The sequence below is a fragment of the Natrix helvetica genome (genome assembly GCF_964273705.1).
Source record: "Natrix helvetica genome assembly, chromosome: 14".
NCBI classification, from domain to species: domain Eukaryota; kingdom Metazoa; phylum Chordata; class Lepidosauria; order Squamata; family Natricidae; genus Natrix; species Natrix helvetica.
Window position 1 is genome coordinate 12824948 of NC_138564.1, and position 21845 is coordinate 12846792.

Consider the following 21845-nt stretch of genomic DNA (forward strand, 5'->3'; position numbering starts at 1 on the left):
GGAGGGAGAAGCGGGTTGCAACCAGCGTGCAAGGAAGCACCACCCCCACCCCCACCCCCAGAGGCCCAGCGTTTTACAAGGACTGACCGAATTGCAAGCGTTGGCCCGCTCGATCTTGGACAGCCCTTTCAGTTCCGTGTCGAACACGTTCATCTTCTCCACCAGACAGGTCAGGGCGGTCTCTGTGGCTTCCCCAACCTTCTCATAAACTCCCTTCGCCTATAATTAAACAACAACAAAAAGTCACAATCACCTACGGCAGTGAGGGGGAACCTTTTTGGCACTGACTGTCTGGGACGCAACCTGGAAGAGGAGTTGCCCAAGGGGCATGCATGCACTAGAAAATAAACTTCCAGTTTCTGGCGCACACATACGTGCCAGCCAGCTAGTCTTCTGGTTACTGACTCGCATGCGCAGGCAACTATCAACGCATGCCTGCGCCGGAAAACGGAAGACCAGCTCTTCCAGTTCCTGGCACTGCTGCATGAATGAAAGCTGGCTGATCATCACGCACGCGTGAGTGCCAGAAACCCGGAAGAGGAACGGGCGACACACACACACACCCGCATGCCAGGCGACATGGCTCCGTGTGCCACTCCGGACACGCATGCCATAGGTTCGCCATCACGGACTCAACTCAAAAGATGGTAATGAGGAGGGGATAAGCCGCTTGGGAAAGCCAAGGGAGATCATCAAAATCATTAAAAAGCGAAAGAATATGTTGGACGTGAGATGGAATGACACTGGGAAAAAAGCATGTTGAGACAAAGTGCCACTGGACGTAACTTTGGCCGATTAAAAAAATCGGGAGAAGATCTCAGGTTTATTTGGCCATTCGACGTTTTATATCGTTTCAGCCTTTCTGACTGGCTTACGATCCTCGTAAAAATATCACTAAGGTCCATGAAAGAGTGAGATATGATCACTAGGAAACACGCAAACAAGCAGTGGCATCAGAAGTCCGAGTTATGTCAATTTCACTAAGCGTGTACGCAGGTTTTAGCCGAGAACCATGGGGGACCAAGCCTTTTATCATAGATTTTCCAGGACTCATGAGGTCTGCTCCAAATTCCCCTTCTTTATACTCTGTGCTAGTTTAACGGGCTTATGTTTTCCTCATAGGCACTCACGTGTTTCAAAAGGGCACGGAAAAGTTACATGCAAGACCACAAAAGGTGTTTTGCTCTTGAATTCTACTCACTTCATTGAAATCCAGAGAGGAATCGTTGCAGAGGGCACAGATTGTAGCCAATTCAATGAGGCCGTCGTACACACAGCATCTGACGGGTTTATCGTCTTTGTAACTGTTTGGGAGTGGGGAGGAATCAGGGAGGAAAAAGAAAAGAGATGAAATTTCAGACAATTGTAAAGAATCCTAATTTATCAGTGAAGTGACTGGATCCTAGGAGGAGTCAGACAAATTGGAGCAAGTTCAAAAAAAATCAAAAAAAAAATCATAGAGGGCAGCAAATGGATGAAAATTGCTTTTAAGAGCTGGGAATTTTACAAAATTGGATGAATGCCATCAAAAGGACTGTTAGTTGAGAAGATTCCGGTACATAGGCTTTTAGCAATAAACCAGTTTAACAGAATGGTCATGTGTGAGCCTGACCCTTCTAGAACAAAAATCTAACTCTGAAAGACTCTTTTGGATAATATTTTTTTTAAATAAAGTAATAATAAAAGGGTACAGTAGGCAAGAGACAGAGAACAAGTATTAATAATAGGTCTCAAATCATGTGCAGCTTTCCTGCTTTCCCAAAGGAAAATTGTTACTTTTCAATCTACAGATTGAGAGGGTTTTTAGATCTATGGCTCAAGCTCAATCCTCTTTTATAGCATCCATTTGCCTTCCTGGCCCCGTAATTCAAGCCTTGGCCACACCGCACACACAGAGACCAGGAGATGGCAGCAGAAAGGATGGATGTTCTCACATCTCTCCGACGGGAGCGTACGTTGACCCAGACACGGTGAATTCATTCAGACTGCAGCTGTCCCCTTCCACACGGTCCACAATGAACATCTGTCAGAGAGACAAGGGTGTGATTAACCCGGCTCAACTCAACTAGCTGAGGCCAGCTAGAATATTTTCACATTAAAGATGCAAAACGTGCGTCTGCTTGCCCTTGGGGACTAAACATGTTTTACTTCAAAGTAAGCCCTAGCTGTACTTTTTGAGAATACAGTCACCTATAAGCTCTTCCAGTTGATGTCCTTGAAATGACACCTTGCCCTATTTCCTTCCTTCCTTCCTTCTCATCTGACTAGAACAATACACGAAGCCACCTTCTCAAGTGGTTGGTTGAACCTCTTGTGCTCCTACCCTTCAAAACGAGGGCCCCACCTCAATAATCAGAAGGTGTCAGACCTGACCCAACTCGGTCTCTTAGAAAAGAAAGACCCCCGACTCCCATTTGTGGCAAAAAAGCCAGAACTAAGAGTTTGAGTGTGAAAATTCCATTAGCTTTTCCTTCCCTGCCCCACCCCTGTTATCACCAAATTGTCCAGCCACATTCAGAGCAGATATTTTGGTAATTGTCCATGCTGGGGTTGGTTACATGGATGGGTTAGATGGTCCATTCCTAGGATCTTGGACTTGAGATGTCTCAACTATCACTTTTGATTTCCCAGGTCTTCGTCTTGGGTCCCCTGTCTCCCCCCCAGCAGCCCCCAAGTTCCCCTCAGGTTTTCCAAGCTCCCCCTCTCCCCCCGCCTATAATGTATGGCAGACTGATATCTAGTGAGTGGAAGTATGGCAGCTCTGACAGAAGGATGCTTCAGCTCAATTTACAGAAACCAGCTGAAAGGCAAGCTCTTCCAGTGATGCCGAGGGATAGAATCAAGATCACGTGAAGGGTTAATACCACTTTATAAGGCCTTGATAAGGCCACCTTTGGAATACTGCATCCAATTTTGGCCGCCACAATGTACAAAAGATGTGGAGACTAAAACATATGAAGAACAGTTGCAGGAACTGGGTATGTCTAGTTTAATGAAAAGTAGGACTAGGGGAGACATGATAGCATTCTTCCAATATCTCAGGGGTTGCCACAAAGAAGAGGGAGTCAAGCTATTCTCCAAAGCACCTGAGGGCAGGACAAGAAGCAATGGGTGGAAATTAATCAAGGAGAGAAGCAACTAAGGAGAAATTTCCTGATAGTTAGAATTAATCCGTGGAACAACTTGCCTCCAGAAGTATGAATACTCCAACACTGGAAGCTTTTAAGAAGAGACTGGACAGCCATTTGTCTGAAGTGGTGTAGGGTTTCCTGCCTAAGCAGGGAGTTGGACTAGAAGACCTCCAAGCTCCCTTTCAACTCTGTTATTCTATTCTAATTCTGTTTGCAAACATCTTGGATGAAAAGCATGCAAAAGCATGTGAAATTTCCCCCCACTTCCACAGGTCTAGGGGATCCAAAAATGTAGAAAAGGAACGTAACGATGATCCGGTCTTAATTTATGTCCTCCCCCCTCCCCCAAGTCCACTCGCCAAGCAACATCCAACTTGGATTCAGGCCACTTTGCAGTTACTAGCCATCTTCAGCTCCGTGTAAGTCAAGAATTTAAATTGCACCCGCTTGGACCCGCTTTGGCAACAGACCCTAATGGAGAAATAACCTTTCCCAGCATCATTAAGTTTTGCCAAAGAGATATTTTCACATAAAGTAGCTTTGACAGGCACGGCCATTCCTCACCAGCCCCACAACCTGCAGGAAATGTTCTTCTGCATTGCCTGATAGATCGGACACTATAGGACGAGAGGGGGTTGTTTTATTGTTTATTTTTTTTAAAAAGGCAAAGCAAGGATTTTTCCTGCCCTGCCAAAAGATGCTTTCTGGAAGAAGAAGAAGAAAAGGTTCGGGAACTGCTTTGTGAAGGAGCCATTCCGCTGCTCGGCTTCTACCCACTGAAAGACGGGCGGTTATGCAAGGTCACTGCAAAGCGCCTCTCTCCGAATACAGATGAGCATTGGCTTTGTGCGCTCTTTGTGCGCTACGCTTCAGCAAGCCAAATGCGGGAGAGGGGGAGGAAGCAAGGCGCATAGGTAAGCAGCCCATCAGAAGGGAGATTCATTTCAGCCGTGAAAAAGACCCAGAAAAATCTATTGACGTCTTTATGGCCCGTTGACTCATTGGAGGCTGTCGCCTACTCCGAGGACGGCTGGAGATCTCTTCTTCTCAAAGAGCAGAATGCCTTGCTACCCAAGAATGCAGTTTCCTTCCCTCTGGGCTGCCTTGGAAAAAGGCAATTTAATCCATATTTCACGGTGGCTCTGATTATCTTCCCTAAAGAATTGCCTGTGACAAGAACAAACCTCCCACCATTAGGTTTATAAACTAAGACCTGATTTTTTTTCCCCAGCCTTCCTTTTATCTTCCCAAAGTGAACAGAACTGGCTAGGTTAATAGGAAGAAGGGAGCATATTAAAAGCACTCTTTTTTTCTTCCTGGCTCCCCCCACCACCCCCACCAAAAAAAAGAAGAAGTCAGGAGTCAATAAAGCCTCTGGTTTAAATTAAAACTTGTGTCTTGGTTTTTCCTGAATGACCTCAAAATGAAGGCAGCTGCTCTAACCCTGTTTTGCAAAGAGTAAAGGTTCAGGTTCCTCTCGTTCCTAACTCTAGGGGGCAGTGCTTATGTCCGTTTCAAAGCCAAAGAGCCAGCGCTGTCCGAAGACGTCTCCGTGGTCATGTGGCCGGCATGACTCAACGCCGAAGGAGCACGGAACTCTCTTCCCTTCCCACCAAAGGTGGTCCCTATTTTTCTATGTGCTTTCGAACTGCTAGGTTGGCAGAAGCTGGGACAAGTCACGGGAGCTCACTCCATTACGCGGCACTAGGGATTTGAACCGCCAAACTGCCAACCTTTCTGATTGACAAGCTCAGCATCTTAGCCCCTGAGCCACCACGTCCCTAACTTCACAAGAGTAATTGATTAAAAATCAAATCAATTTTAGGACCCCAGAGACCAAGAGACACAGTTCACTCCCATTTAACTGGTTCCCGCCCCTCTTCCTAACCCACAGAGACTGAAGAAGCCGCTTACCCGGCAAACTGACATCTGGTTGGTGGTGAGGGTGCCCGTCTTGTCGGAACAGATGACCGAGGTGCAGCCCAGGGTTTCCACTGAGGGAAGGCTCCGGACAATGGCATTTTTCTTGGCCATGCGACGGGTGCCCAGGGCCAGGCAGGTGGTAATGACGGCGGGCAGGCCCTCTGGAATGGCAGCCACCGCCAGGGCCACGGCAATTTTGAAGTAGTAGATGGCGCCCCGGATCCAGGAGCCGCCGTGGACGGGGTCGTTGAAGTGGCCGATGTTGATGATCCATACGGCTATGCAGATCAGCGAGATGACCTTGGACAGCTGCTCCCCGAACTCGTCCAGCTTCTGTTGCAGGGGTGTCCTCTCTTGCTCCGTGGCCACCATTTCGTCACGGATTTTGCCGATTTCCGTGTTCACCCCCGTAGCCACCACGACCCCCATGGCTTTGCCCGCAGAAATGTTCGTACCCTGGATGGGGAAAAGCATCGGATTCAGGCATTTCAAGACCATTAATACACCTCTCCCCACAGTTCATTATTTCAGGTACTATTTCAGTGCAGTCTTACTGGAAGGATCTCATTTTAGCTGATCTAATTCAGCGCTCATAACTTGAGGCTACAGTCCTCAAGGTTTTTGCACATGATTTTCTTCAAATTGGGAACAGACTTTGTGGTAGGTAATTTTCATCTGATGTATTTTATTCCTCTTACAAACCAAACACGTTTTACCAAAAAAATTAGCAGGGAGCATGTTTCTGATACTGCATATAATCCCTTCCTGCCTCCAAAAATGCCTTTGTTTGGGTTTTTTGGCCCTCATCGGTGCCTTGGTGCCCCCCCCAGTTTAAAAGCAGGATTTTTTAGGCATACAGTAATATACACATCTATGGCTTCTCTCTCTTTAATCTGACTAGGTTTTAAGATGTAGACCCTTTCCCCATTCATTACTTCATTCATCTGGTACATTATCAAATTCTGCAGCACTGCAAAAAGATCTGTGTTGAAGATTTAAAGTATAAGCACCACCAGCAGCGTTGATTAAGTGTGCAAAGGAAATCAACACACAAGCAACGGATATCAGGGCTGACCAAGAGAGGAGGGCAGTATAGAAATTTGATGGACGGGTAAATGGATGGATAGATGAGATCAAAAACTAGACCAGGCCCGTCCAATCTTTTAGCAAGCCTGGGCTGCCCACTGAGTGAGGAGGAAGTTGTCTTGGGCCGCGTATAAAATATATAATACAGTTTTTATATACAATATATGACCACGCCTGGGCCAGACGTGTCTTAACAGCTCCTGAAAAAACAGGCTCGCTCGATGGGGTCTTGCTCTGCGATTCCGTAATGAGATCACTGTGCAAAAGAGGATCTGAATCCCGCAGGAGGACCTGAGTTTATAGGTGTCAGCACTACTCTTAAAAAAAACAAAAAACAGCAATGGTATTTACACAATGCCCTTTCCATTCAAAGCAACCCAACCGGTTTCGGTGAACTGGCACGAGCCGGTCAATATTTGAAAAGACGGTGTGTGTATTGTGAACTCCTGAGGACTCACTCCACGTTCTCAAGGAACAGCTTCTGAAGTTCATCCAGGGGCTGGGTGAAGAGGACATAAATTTCAATTGGGGTGACTGCCTCAGAACAGAGGCAGGGGAAAGGAAGAGGGGGGGAGGGAATGGTTCTCAGCTGTTTTGCCAGACGCAGGAACAGCAGGAGTGGTTAAGGCCAGGACAATAAATCAGATAAATAGCCCAGGACTCCAGTTATGACATTCTTGAGTAGCAATTGATCGGTGATGTGGAAGTTCCCCGTTCAAACACCAGAAGCCTCTTGTTCTCGGCACAAACAGAACTCTTTAAAACTCTCCCCAAAAGGAAACCACAGATAAGGAGGGGAGTATTGGGCATTTGCAAGAGATTTCCATTTTTTTCCCTTCATTTTATGGCTGATAATCTACAAAGTTTAGCTTACAAAAACTTGGATCAGCGCATGCTTGACTGGAATAGAATCAAAATATGAAAGAATAGAATAGAATAGAATAGAAAAGAATAGAATAGCAGAGTTGGAAGGGACCTTGGAGGTCTTCTAGTCCAACCCCGTGCTTAGGCAAAAAACCCTGTAGCAGTTCAGACATTAAAAATATATACTGAGGTTTTTAAGGCTAAGTTCAAGATGACCATTAAATCAGTGTTCTTCAAACGTGACAACTGGCTGGCTGGGAATTCTGGGAGCTGAAGTCCACACGACTTAAAGTTGCCATGTTTGAAGAACACTGATTTAAATGATCGAGATAGATGTGACGTTGTCAGGGCATCCTAAACAGAGCGAGGAGAAGCTAATTTTGTTTTTAAATGAAGCAAGCACCAAATGATGTACAAAAAACACAGGGATCAAGATTTTACTCACCGAAAAAAGCATATTTTTCTTGTCTTGGTTGACTGCACGAGGATCAGGCACAGGGTCCGTGTGTTTAATTACCGAGACAGATTCACCTAGAAAAAAGGTCAGATGTCTTAGCACAGAAGTGTGAATCTTTCTCTTTGCACTTTGGACATACTTCCCGGAGTGTTTAGCAAACCAACTTGGAAGCAAAACAACCCCCATTGGTTTCCCTCCCACCCCACCCCCGCAACCATTATATTAGAATTCTAATATAATTTATCAGTTGTACTATTTTTTTTTAACAAGCCATTTTGGCAATCAAACAATGGAAATAAGCCAGATACAACTCCAAAAGGAAAGCTGAGACAACATGCTGGGTCCAACTTTTAAATTTAAGCCAGATAGGAGGGGCTTTTTCATTTCCATGAGGGGAGAGAGAGAGAGGGAGAATAAGACAGGTCATCTTCATCATGGGCTTTGTCATCAAGGACAGATGTTTGCAACCCCAAGAAGCATCGCTTTTCTCCCGAGAAGCCCCTACCTGTGAGGATGGACTGGTCAACTCGTAGAGTTGTTGATTTTATGGAAGTAATTCTGATGTCAGCAGGAACTTTGTCCCCAACTGTGGGTTGAGAAAAAAGAAGAGTGTGAGTTTAAATCCAAATATTTTTCCAGATGTGCAATGCGCATCGGAGTAAGCACAATAATAGTGAGTGTTTATTGAAAAAGCACTTCTCTCTTGCCGGTTTATTTTTCTCTCTCTCCAAAATATTATTCCATGCCTTTCTTTGCCTTTATACCTGTGTGGTGAGAAGCCTCACTGTGCAGAAGTTTCTCTCCTAAGAAGTTGGTATGTTACGTCTCGTACGGAATTCAGAGAGAAATTTCATTCTGTAAGCCCAGCTTACTGTAATTGCGAAGGCCATATTTTCACTCTGATACAAGGAGGAAGGTGCTAATGGGTTGATTAGATTCCCGCTGGCATTTGGTTGAGCCAATGGGAACCGTTTCCTGATCAGGATCCAACCTGTCTCTGTTCTAACATGGATCTTCTTAATAACATGCAGCCAAGTGGAAGGAGTAAAACAGAGGGGGTGGGGGGAGGCTAAAAAAAGAACACAAAAGCACCCAAAATTTGACATAGTTCTTTGTTCTTAAGACTGGCAGTGACCAGCATCCGACAGCCAACATTATTATCCTTTAGGATAGGGTGCCCAACCTTGGCAACTGGAAGAAGTGGCTGGCTGGGGAAATCTGGGAGTTGAGATCCACCTATCTTAAACTGTCCTAGTCTTAAAGGGGTGTCTAACAGGTCTTAAAAATTGGACACCCCTGATTTAGGACCTCCTAAGACCCACGCAAAATCTGTATGGAATATTTATGCAAAATTCACTTCCCAGAGCTCCAGGAGGCACCAACTCGTAAACGACTGATCCTATCACGGAGACCACTAGTTTTCCTGCAGGGAATTTCTCAGCTGCTTAATCCCTGCAGGAACTGCTTATGCAACTGGCAGCAATCGGAGACACAGAGGGAAAACCACAGTGTAGTCATGGTAAGTTGGCAACGTTACCATGAAAATGGGATCCTTTACTCATCGGTGAAGGTGACGCTACTTTGGGGACTAGCCTGGCCTTTGAGAAAGGCAATTGCAGGCAGTCCTCGACCTACGACCACGATGGAGCCCAACATGTAGGTTGCTAAGTGAAACATTTGCAAAGTTAGTTTTGCCTCATTTACCGACCTTTCTTGCCCCAATCACTGCAGTTGTTCCGTTAATAACCTGTTTGTTAATTAAGTGAATCTGGTTTTTCCCCATTGACTTTTGTGAGTTTTGGCCCATTTTACGACCTTTCTTTCTTGCCACAGCTGTTCAGTGAATCACTGCAGGTTGTTAAACAAGATTGTTAAAAGAATCTGGCTCCCTCACTGACTTTGCTGCTCAGAAGGTCGCAAAAGGGGATCACGTGACCCCGGGACACTGTGCAGCCGTCATAAAAACGAGTCGATTGCCAAGCATCTGAATTTAACCATGGGGATGCTGCAACGGTTGTTAAGAGTGAAAAAAATGATCCCAAAAGTCACTTTTTCCAGGGCTGTTGTAACTTCAGACGGTTACTAAACGAATTGTTGTAAGTTCACTGTCCTGTCCTGTACAATCTCTCAAATTAAATTATATATATTTGCAATATTTATGGGTATTCTTTGATGGGAAGCGAAGTGGTGTGGCCCGTTCTGAAAAATTCCCCTAGAGGGCCTCTTATTGACTGGGTCTATTTATATTGGCCTGGTCACCATTTCCCTTTTCTACTGCATTAACAGTGAAGAAAAGAGGAAAAATAGGTGGGGAGCGGGGGGGGGGGGGCATTCTAAGCTCCCTCTGCCCTTCAGCCCCAGAGAGAAAATAGTACAAGACAAACAATGGCCAAAGCCAAACATGGGCAAACTATTCAGACTCACTCACCCCCACCCCCAACCCCAATGGGTGTCGTGAGGAAGTTCCTTGTCCAGCAGCTGCTTTTTGGCGGTCACAAGTCCACCCAAGAGCAAGCGGAGAAGACTTGGCAAAGGGCGATTAAAAAAGCCCATCAGTCCGTCAGGAAGCAGGGAAGGCTGCCAAAAAGCCTGACAGCTGGATCTCTCGGATGCCACCCATCCAAAGCCTGGCACCCCTACAGACAGATGAGGTCCACTGCTCCCAGCTATGGGGAAATGCCGGCCGGGGGATTCTGGGAGTTGAAGTCTGCAGGTCTTCAAAAGGTGCCAAGGTTGGTCACCCCTGGCTTGGCCCAACTGGGATTTTGGCGCTCACTAAAAAGCAAACTTACAAACTATGACAATGTGTTACGGGTGCCTCAATTTTGTGACCTCCTGCACTAAAATTCAGTATCTTGTCCTCAACTTGCGTGATTTTGTTTAGTGACCATCCAAAAGTTGCAAGGGCAACCGATGACCGTTTTTCGCACTGATGACCGATGTAGCATCATCAGGCCATTGATCAAAATTCAGATGCTTGGCAACTGGCTCGTGGCAGTTGCTGTGTTCGGGGTCACGTGATTTCCCTTTTGCGACCGTCTGACAAGCAAAGTCAACAGGGAAGCCAGATTCGCTTAACAACTGCGTGACTAATTTAGAACACGGTGTGGTGATTCATTTAACAACCATGGCAAGAAGGATCATGGAACCAAACTTAAGCAATAAATGTCTCGCTTAGCCACAGAAAGGTTGGTCTCAATTGCGGTTGTAACATTGAGGACTACCTGCAATCTCTGCTAACCGATTTCTTTACCTTCCTTGGACACAATCCTCAAACACAGTTCTAGGTCATTTTAGGAACAATGCCGGGGGAAAACCAAAATTATCTAAGCCTGTAAATGCATTTCCTCTCCCCATAAACACATTAATGGTTTCCACAACAGAATTTGGCCGGGTGCCATCAGATTCCTGCCAGGCTTACGTTGCGACTGTGGCAGAGATGCTCCTAACCGAATTCACAACTGCACAATATTAGCGAAGGGGCTTGCGGCCGCCTCGGTGAATCAGCCAACGGCGGGGTTCCCGAGCTCCCTTCCCCAATAAACCTGGTTACTCCGCATCTCTTTAATAACAATAATTTTCCTCGTCCCAATGTTAAGGACCGTAAACTGATTAGCTGAAAATAATGCGGAGGCTTTAATTATAGCAATAAAACTATGCACGGAGGGTTTTACCGAGACAAGAAAGAAAAATATAATTGCCAAGACTTGTGCGATGGCACGATTGGAGGACAGAAATACATTTTCCTTCCAGAAGGAAAACCTTTCGGAATAGCTTTTGGACCAAGCAACAGGGATCGGAGCGGAGCAAAAAAAGAAAAGGAAGTTTAGGCAACCGTTAGATCTCGTAGCCAAGTTGTCAATTCAAAAGAAGTTTTTGTGCTCCGATTCAGTGCATTTGCCAAATCAGAATGAAATATCGGCGGCCAACTTATCTTGATGTTCAAGAATTTTCTGCCCGGTGGTACCTTTTGTTCCAATAATAAATTCCTCTCGGGTTCTATTCAGGTTATAAGATCGCAACCATTCTGCGAATTCAAAGCACGAGAGTAGCAGGCCTCGCATTCTGCAGGCTTTATACTTCAATAACTCACGGGAAGGTGGGGGGGGAGGACCCACGCAGCAAGAGGTCAAATGCAACAACCCTTTTATAAATAATTCTGGAAATAAATACACTGTCCTGGTTTGAACTCCGGGCCGTTTTTTTGGGGGGGGGGAAGGGGGGACAGATTTTAGCGGGTTACGACATGAGCCTACGATTTATTTTGCTTTGAACTGCTTCACTTAAGAACTACTATCTACATCAAAGCAGGATGAAAGCTCTGGGTAAATGTATTTACATATTTCTTACCCACAAAACACTGTTTGACATTGTGACTCAAAGAGAGATTAGAAGGGAGCCAAGTCACGCTGAAAGCCAAGCGCATCCCACAGTGCCCAGCTTTTCCAACTAGTCCTATTAAATTTATACATTTATATTTACACACACACACACTCATTTCAATGCCTGAGAGGAATTTACGCTGACAGTAAACAGGAACATTAAACACAAATACGAGCTCCCAAAATTCCCACCATTACAAGCAGTTGTAGAAAATTGATGCCTGTGTACAACGGAGTGCCCAGAATTAAGGCTACTGTCGATTTACAATCAATAGTTTTATTCTATTACTTTGTCCACCGAAGTGAAGTAGGTCCAGCGTTTGGAAGCCACTAAATTAAAAGCAGTTCCCCGTGGCGAAGGGCTTCTACAATTGATCCAACATAAAAGTTAGCTCAAGACACGCACCTTGTCAAGTCATGTTAGGTTTGACCAAAGCACAGAAACCATGCTGTAGCTCAGAATATCAGGTCAGTCGCTCAAGAGTTTTCAGAATGAGCATCGAGGAAGGCCCTTGGTTCCTAAACTCCATTACGAGGTCCTACAAGAAACTCGGAAGGTCCTTTCATCTCACAATTCACAAGAGAACCGGGCAGAATTTCCTGCTCCCTTCCCAAGAGCGTTTGTCCACAATTGTGTGTCTTGTCTGGATGAAGTTCTCGGTTATGATCAACCTCCGTGCAACCCATTCTAGCAGGGGTCTCCAACCGTGACAACTTTAAGACTTGTGGACTTCAACTCCCAGAATTCCTCAGGCTGGCTGAGGAACTCTGGGAGTTGAAGTCCACAAGTCTTAAAGTTGTCAAGGTTGGAGACCCCTGCCTTATAGGGTCAGCCTCTCTGCTCCCTGTAGAAACCCTCTCTGGCCGTTTGGCCCCACTGACCTTAGGGGGGAAAGATGGTGGCCACCTGGTTTCTTTTATGCTGGTCAATAGCCCGGAGCTTTTGTGTGGACACGCAAATGTCCCTGGCAGGCTGCCTAAAATCCACCATCAGATACGCATCCCCCGACCAAGGGCTCTGCTGCTTCCGTATATGGTCCTCTGCTGGCAGGCGCCATGTCAAAGGCCATCCAACGCGCTTAGGCTTATGACAGAGGCATGCCCACCGTCTTTCACACCTCGGGAGTCTTGACATCAGCTATGGAACACGCTGTCTGTTCCCTGGGAGAGCTATGCCCTGCGTCCGTGGCTATGCGGACGGGCGTCCTGCAGGGAACCGATCTGGTCACTGCAAGATGGAGCAGACACAAAAGGTTTAAGTCCACCTTTCTTAGCTAGAAGGCAGGAACTTGGCAACTTTTAAGACTTGTGGACTTCAACTCCCAGAATTCTCCAGCCTGCATAGCTGCCTGGAGAATTCTGGGAGTTGAAGTCCACAAGTCTTAAAGTCTGCTTTAGGCCTTCTCCTGCCCTGGGGAAGAAACCCCATCCTTTAATCTAGAGCCTGCTTTTTCTAGAAGTTGTCACCGCTTTCCATCAGCTCCTTTTTTTCCCGGATGCTTCGTTTTTTTGTTTTTTTTTAAGGTGACACAACTGGTGCTCTCCAACTGCGCTACACACAAGATGTGCCATGTGACCATGGCATTGGCAGCCGGCCACATCCAAGGCAGCCACTTGGATGGGCTGGGAGAGGGAGGAGGAAATGAGAGGGCGTATCAGGCCTCCAGGGGTAGCAGAGCACCGAGGGGGCCGGTGGTCTCCTCCCCGGACCGCTCCGAAGCCTACACAGAAGAGCTGAAAAGGCCACTGTGAAACCTTCTGGAGTCAAACAAGTTTGGCGAAATGGAAGGAGGAGCCCGTCTGGGGTATTTTTCTGTACTGAGGGGAAAAAGAGCCCGCTGATGATACAAGCCATATGGAGGAACAATAAACAGGGGCCAGGCCCTCTTAAGGGCACGAGCTTAGCATGGGGATCATGTAACTCAGGAGCCTCCAAACTCGGCAACGTGAGATCTGTGGACTTCAATTCCCAGAATTCCTCAGCCAGCCTTGCCAAGTCACCAAGTTTAGAGAGCCCTGATGTAACTCATCAATACAATACTTCAAGTTCGGAACTGAAGAACCAAAGAAACCTCCTGGGTGAGAAGGGAAATGTTTTCAAGAAAACAACAGCAAGAATGTCCAGTTGCGTTTTGGAAAAAGCACCTTTGGGGGACAACCATGACACGGGTGCTTGAGAATCTCCGTAGACACTTAAACGTGGAAGAAAGGGGTTACCCTAAAAGAAGGGAATCCTATACAGCCAAAACCCAGCTTTTGATTTCTTCTGCTTGCTTTCTAAGAGTTAAAGGCACGTCAAGAACTAATTCAGGCTCAAAACATGGAAGCGACACACAAAAACACCCACACATACAAAAAAAAGGCATTTTGAGAATCCATTATTAGGTAGTAAATAAAAGTTCTCACCAGCTACTTCCACGATATCGCCGGGGACGAGGTCTCTTGCTTTTATCCTTTGTACACTTTTTCTGTCTTGTCGATAAACTTTTCCCATTTCAGGTTCATATTCCTTAAGAGCTTCAATGGCATTTTCAGCATTTCGCTCCTAAAACGCATGATCAACAGCAGGGGTTATGATAGATAGATAGATAGATAGATAGATAGATAGATAGATAGATAGATAGATAGATAGACAGACAGACAGCAGACAGACAAATTTTCACTGAGCAGCTGGCCTCCAAATTTGTCGTTTAATAAATAATCTAGGATCATCCGTTGGTAGAAACAGAGGCATTGTATTGCTGCTGCAGTTAAGCTAAAGGAGTAGCCTGCAAAATTTCACTGTCAAATGCACAGTCTAAATGCACAATTTTTTGGTGTGCACAAAGCCAAAAAGGAGATAACCCAACAGCCAGGATCCCTTTTAACTGCGGATGCTTATCTCTCTTAAAATAACTCAGATCCAAAGTGTACTTCTTGACTAAATGGGTAACTGATAAATTTGACAACTCGAAGAGTTACAACTGGGTAATTAAGTTCCTTCATACTTTCTCTCCCTGCAGCATTTGGTCCTCTTGGGCAGTGTGTGTTCATTGTTCCAATTGAGAGGCCAAAATAAGGGGGGGGGGGGGGGGGAAGACAACTGTTCCCACAACTTCAACACATTTCACACTCCTGACTTGCTAACAAAGTGCCTGCTATCAACACAATACGGTGGCAGGGCTGGGATTTTTAAACCAAAACCTTTGCAATGCCTCAGGAACATTTCTTTTTTTTTTTTTTTAGAAAGAGCCCAAGGGCTTCTGAGTCAATGCAACTGTGCCTTACTGCTAAAACCTTGCTAAATTATGAGTTTGTCATGAAAAGGCCAGCAGCCAAACATCTGCCCATGGTTTTTGTGGTGGCACTTGGAGATGTGGAACCCAAATTAAGTGGGAAATATGTCCATGTAAAAGGAATGTGTGTTCGCAGGTATTTCGCTTGTCACAGACCTCTTGAAACAGAAGATAAAGACTAAGGAGGGTAATTGCATCTCTTGCTTTTCAAGCTAAGAAATACATTTTTAAGTCACTCCGTTCATTTTCAGAAGCAAGAAACATTAAACTGTCACCAACGTTAGCAGACAGATGATTAGTGAATATTAAAGCTTTTTATAGCATTTGTTCTATCATAACAGCTACATTTTCATCTGAGTGCCGGAAGAATTCTTCAGTCAGCTCCAAGAATTTTTCTTGGTTTTAAAAAGCGGTCTTCATATCAGTACTGGGGTGGGGAGGCAACAATTTGTCTTTTTTAATAGACGTACATCTAACGGGAAAGCCTTTCAACTTTCAGCTATTCCAATGCATCAACTGTAAATTAAATCCCTCTAAATTCTAAATTGTTAATTTAATGGGCAGTACTGGGCTTCATTTTTTAAAAAAAATATTTATTATTTTCATCATTTTAAAACTTCCTCTCTGTTGTGCTCCCATGCCACCTTAGTTGGCACCCTCCAGTTCCTATGGAAACAATACCCTGCTATGAAAGATGAATTATGGGGCAAATTATGGCTTTCTCATATGACCAAGATGAAAAGGGGAGAACAAACAGGGTATATTCATGCCAGAAATGTCACTCGCATCTAGGAAGCAAGCTATTAATATTCAGTACTGTATAACCTAGTGGAAGGACTCAACCACAGGACTGAACTGTTATGTCGCACAAAACAAGAGCCCAAGTTACTGTTGGCAGCAAGCCACATCCACCTGCCCTCATGTAAGGGAAAGCAGAGGTCAACCCAGGCTGCAGGCTGGGGAATTCTGGGAATTGAAGTCCACATGTCTTACACTTGCCAAGGTTGAGAAATGCTGCTCTGATACATTACCCTGGTAACTTGTTTTGATATTTTCTCATGGAAAAACTGAGTAGGAATAGAAGGCAAACATGGGCTGTGTCCTAATAGGAGGATATATTTTGGTGGCTGCAGTGGCTTGGGTAAATTGCATAGGCTGTCGTTTACTGGATAGACAGAATATTCACCAAATAAATTAAAATGTTTGGTGGCTCTTCAGTTTTCCACAGATTTAACCTATAATCTAATCCACACAACCTTAATTTCTATTAATGACATTCTAGAGTCCTGCTCTAGAGAGTGGCAGAGAGTGGAACTCACCACTGCTTTACTAAGGAAAGATACAACTGATGGTTAAGCATTAAAAAGTCCAAAGTCTCTTTGCTGGACTGCATTAGATGCACGGTTATTTGGATCCTGTCTTATCTTTACAATATCCAGCAACTTTCTAAGAATGAAAAAGGTTTAACCTAATTTCAGAGCTAGCCTCCGCTTTCAACTTTCTTAGTAAATACGATAATGGTGGCTCTAAGCAACTTAAAGCAACTTGTTGAAACAGCACACATGTTGCAACGGCTTTTCAATTTTTCCAAGCACGTCTCTGCTTACCTGCCACACACCCACAATTGCATTAGCAACTAATATGAGTAAGATTACAAAAGGTTCTACAAAGGCTGTGACTGTTTCTTCTCCTTCTTCAAACCAAGCCAACACCTGCAAGAAAGATTAGAAAACTCGGTGAAGTTACGGGGAGGATTTGGTGGCATTTTCTGCGCGTCAACTTGAATTTTCGCCCTGCGTTTTATTCCATGGGTGATTTCCCAGCTCAATTGCGTAATTCCAAAATGTCCGCTGACTCACTTGAGCGCACCTGAGGAGCCAATTCGATTACCAGGAAGTAATTGCCTCACCTGTGCTTTTCAAGTAGCTCGCTGCTTTCAAACTAATTTGCAGATCAGATTAGGCCCCTCACTTTTTGTTTTCAAAACAAATTAACACTGCAAATAAATCCCATTTGGGTTAGAATAAGCAGACAGGAACATCACCACGGCATTCCTCGTTAATAAATCATCCCTTCCTAAGGAGAACCTAGGTGGCAATCTAAGGAGCTCCTCTTCAAAAGCAGGAGACACAACCTGCGTGAGAGTGACTTAAAGGTAAAAGCATAGGCTTCTTTAACAGAGGGCAAATTCTCCGCTAGCGTTTTTATGCTTGGTCAGCTTGCCAAGAACTGAATGGCAGACAGATTTGATCTGTCCATCGGGCTCTTATCGTTATGGTCTGCTGCTCACCCCAGCACCATTTCCAGGAGCCAAGAGCCTTCTATTCGAAGACCTCCTTTCTATTTGGACTTCAGGCTGGCTGGCTTCCGAGATCTTGAGTGCTCCTGATGGCAAAGGATTCTGTTCCCTTTCAAGGCTCATCAAGATCTAGGGGTGGGGAAGCGGTTTTTGTCTGGTTCGCAACATGTGCTAAGCCACCAAGTCCTTTGCTTGGGATCATCCAGGAAACCATCATTTGATGGTATGCTATTCCAGCCAACTAGACTTGGCTCAAGAAAGCTTACTTGTAGTAACTAATGGCTTAATCCAATATCTGATCCCATCGTTTTCTAGTAACAGCGGCTTCACTGTCCCCCGGATCAAGAGTGAACTACATCTAAAGCCGGAGAAAATTAATATTTAAGGCTAAAGGATCCCTGAAACCATTACTGTGGGATTCTCCCACAACAGGACTCAAAATTAGCTTTCATTCTTCCCTGATTTCCAACAAAAAGGTTGTTAATTTTAATTAAGAACTACCCATCACACCAATTAATGGATTACTTAACCGGGATGCAGTTTGTATGAAGCCATTGGCTGAGGACACACAGCAGTCTAAGCCGTAAGCAAGCCAGCTTTAATGAGGATTTGGATATCTTGGAACTCATCCTAAAATATATCTCAGAAGACAATGTTAAGACACTCTGGAAGACGTCCTTAAAATCTGGGACACCTCTCTGAAGATAACTCATTGTCCTGACAGCATGTCAATATTTCCACAAGCTCCATTACGGCTTCGTAAAATGATTGTTCCCAAAACTCAAAAAAGAAGTTAAACATGTTCCTCTTAGAACAAAGCACTGATCAAAGGACTTTGGAAGTCCTATACCTCAGGTTTTTTGTACTAGCTAAAAATTCTGGAATTTTCCCCCAACCGTCAGAGTTACTCAGCATTAGGAATTTAACTGTTAAGAAAAAGAATGTATATGCCATGTATTCTTTCACACACACACACACCGAACTTTCTAATTCCAAGGATCATGTTACTGAAAAAGGTACATGGGGTGATGACCAAAATTGCCTCGCAAAATGCCAATTTAGGCCTTATGAGTAACAGAAAGTGACTTGGTAGCTTGCATCAAAGGCTGCAATGATTCACGAAGAAAAGGGCTAATATTATGTGGGATATATTGAGCAACAGGAAGTACAGAGCAACTGACTTGAAGAATGCTGAAATCGGTCTTTGGAAGTCATTCAGCAGCAAGTCATTGTTCAGATCTCTTTTAAAGAAAGGAGGCAACAAAAGAAGCAACGGGGGGGGGGGGAGCGCGAGATTCAGAACAGCTTCTCTACCGCTAAAGGGGCGTTGCGGTGGGTTTCCAGATGAGGGAAATTGGGAAAAGAGTATAAAGCCTAGAGAGGCTGGATGGCCAAATAAAAAAGTGGTAAAACGGGAGAAAATATCTGGTTTTTCTGTTTGATAAAATGGTAGACGGTGCCCTGGTTCACCATAAAGCTGGATGAATTCATACAACGCAATGAACCATAACTCTTGAGTGGGGGAATTAGACTAGATGACCTACGAGGTCCCTTCCTTGTAGGATTTACGAAGCGCACCAAGTCCAAAGTAAACATAAGGTTATACTTCTGCAAAATGTGTTAATGGAAACACCAGGGGTTGTTTTTTCTTACTGGGGCTGCAACGTAAAACGCAATTTCGAAATTTGCACTGAGGACACAGATCCTCTCAGAGCCAAGCAAAAGGCAAGTCCTGAACCTTTTAGAAATCAGCTGTCCTGTCTTGACCCAGACTGGAAACAAGAGAAGAGCCCTCTGGGCAAATTTAAACTCCCAAAATTTGACTCCCAGGTCCTGTAAAAAAATGGGTGCAGCAACTGTCATTTACTCCCCTTGAGATGAAACTCCAATAATGAAGCTTTGATGCAGGTATTCAATATTAGCTCCTGAATATACAACATTGGGACAACCGATTTTTCTCTTTTACCTCACGCTCCGTGCTGGCAATAGATACCAGAGGTAAATCGTATGCATGTTTTCCTTTTGATTTTTGGGTTCAGGAAGACCCTTTTTGCTTCCCAGTGCAAAGCACACGGACTGGGCTTATCTAACTCTGTCGCTTTGAGATGGGGAAGACTAGGCGATCCAGGAGCTGAAATGAACACAATGGAGGCTTTGCTTTCCAGTGTTGGTTACTGGCTACGTAAAAAGGTCAAAGCAATTTAGCAGCCGAGTCTACAAAGCATTTGGCGAAGGGGAGGGATATCGCTCGATTTTTGAGATGACAATCATGCATCAGGATACCGTGTCATTAGGTAGGCCAACATATTTCAGGACCGGGAAGCTCCAGGTTCTATATATACTGTAAACCTAAGTTACAAGTGAATTTTTCAGGATACCAGCAGCACCGATTTTCGGCTTTAACGGCAAATGTGCCAAGCTGCCATACTGATCTAACACCACACTGGACTTGGAGCCAGCATTTTCAAGGACAATGACCTCCCCTGAGCAATTTCCTTTGCCTGAACTTCCACACTGAGCTACATTTTTGAGTTTTTCATGTGCCTCGTAAGTATTGCTTGTCCGCCCTCTCCTTACAAGTAAAGGCAGAGGTCTTCCCAGGTAAACATGCAAAGAGTTACAATCCTGAAAAAAAGCTACAGAGCTCAATGAAGCCACCTTTAAGCACTTGATCTAATTTTGAGTTACCTTGCAGTACTTAAGTCTATAGGTAATATTAAGGGACTAAATGCTGTTATGCAGTCTACAGAGAGACATAATGTCTAATGGCATTTAACAAAAGGCAAGAGGAACATCTGTTCTTCTTTCTTTTCATTAAAGGAGTCATTAAAGTTCGTTTTTCTCTATTCCATCTCGGCTTGTTTTGGTCCGTTTGATGAATTCGGAGGAGCTTATTAAATGTTAACATTGTCCTCTTTTTCATATTCCCTGCAGGACCATCTGGCTCCCTCAGGAGCTTACCGACTTTGCCCATATTTCACTTAAATTAAAACAAGAGAAATATTTCCTAGAATAAATAATCCTGACAAATTATTCCATATAAATCCTTCAGGGGTAATTGCCAGGCATCCGTCTAAGTTATCCCCATGTTTTTTATGACTCAACTCTCCCTAACAAGTGTTGGAGAAAGATAAAGCTGTTAAAGAGAAGGAAATGGTGGGAACTATTTGCTATGATGCCAAACTATTAGATATAGAGACATATTTGAAATAAAGAAAACCACCAAGGCTACGCACCATTTAAAGATGATGCAAATTCTAAGAGGTCTGCAATTTTTTCCATTGCAGCGGGAGGGGAGGGAATCCATTATAACGGAGCTTGTCTAACAGCACAAGTATCTAAATTCTCACGTTCTGGAATAGCATTAGGCTAAAAAATGGGTTTAATGGGCTATTTTATCGCTTGTCTGAACTCACTCAAGGGCACAAGAAGCTCAAATCTTTTATTGAAATTGCTGAAAGGCTGGTACATTTCTCCTTTAGTTTTACTGATGGGGAATATCAGCAGCCATTCCTCAGGGGTTTTTTTTTTAGGCGGGGAGGGGGGGGCTTAAAAGGCAGGGAATAAATTAAGGGAATGAAATAATCATGCCTTTTGAAGGCAAGATTGATGGGAACATGCACACCAGTTGCTAGGGAACACAACAAAAATTATCTTTTTATGCAAGGAGCAACTTTTACAGACCCAGACTAATATTTCCTCTTGGGCTTTTATACTGAGGTTTAGGTCTTTACAATCAAAGATTTAGTTGAAATGTACAGGAAAAATAAGGCATCAGTTAATGTTGTGCAATTGGGTTTCTGCTTCTTTCCCAGCCCATTGCAATTTCCTTTGAAGTAACCTTGCTCAACCTTGGGCGTTTTAAGATGCATGGACTTCAATTCCCAGAATTCCCCAGCCAGCATGGCTGAATTCTGGGAGTTGAAATCCACGCATTTTAAAACGCCCAAGGTTGAGAAACAGTTCTCTGAAGGGTCCACAATCTTTTTCTTCTTTAAATTCATTCTCAGCAGAAAAACTCTGAACTTAGTTTCACTACTTGGTATATAACATTATATACCTGATTAGCTGGATGTTTTCTCCGATTCAGGTTAAAACCCCTCTCTGCCCAGCTCTCTGGGAAAAGGTTTCACTTGAATGCGCTCTTGCCAACCTCTTGTCCTGCTACGGACATGGCTGGAGTCACAAGCAGGAGCTGCTACAAAGGGGGTGATTGAATATCAGCCCAGAGAAAAGAGATAATGCCAAAGGTGGAACGTGGTGTGTCTGGATGCTTAGCGTGAAGTAACGCTTATTCGACTTTATTTCTGTTAGACGAGTAAGATGATCCCTCATATTCCAATAAGTGAAACTTATCTCGGTTGCATCTGTTATTCCTCGGCCTCAGAAGAACAATTGTAGGGATTGGCCTTGCGGATTCAACCAACA

The 21845-nt window shown here is 44.4% G+C and overlaps 1 protein-coding gene across 3 annotated transcripts in view; it reads right to left on the reverse strand.

The window, feature by feature from the left end:
- The window catches only part of ATP2A2 (ATPase sarcoplasmic/endoplasmic reticulum Ca2+ transporting 2), a 39387-nt gene that overhangs the window by 12358 nt on the left and 5184 nt on the right, over positions 1–21845 (reverse strand). For all 3 annotated transcript variants that reach the window (XR_014176481.1, XM_081966757.1, XM_081966756.1), the window contains exons 4-11: positions 16726–16830; positions 14250–14388; positions 7967–8047; positions 7450–7535; positions 5046–5510; positions 1935–2023; positions 1202–1304; positions 88–219 (exon numbers count right to left, since the gene is read on the reverse strand). Coding sequence is in view for 2 of the 3 variants with exons in the window: in XM_081966757.1 (XP_081822883.1) it covers positions 88–219; positions 1202–1304; positions 1935–2023; positions 5046–5510; positions 7450–7535; positions 7967–8047; positions 14250–14388; positions 16726–16830 (1200 nt within the window). In the remaining variant the exon portion in view is untranslated. The remainder of the gene's footprint in view (positions 1–87; positions 220–1201; positions 1305–1934; positions 2024–5045; positions 5511–7449; positions 7536–7966; positions 8048–14249; positions 14389–16725; positions 16831–21845) is intronic.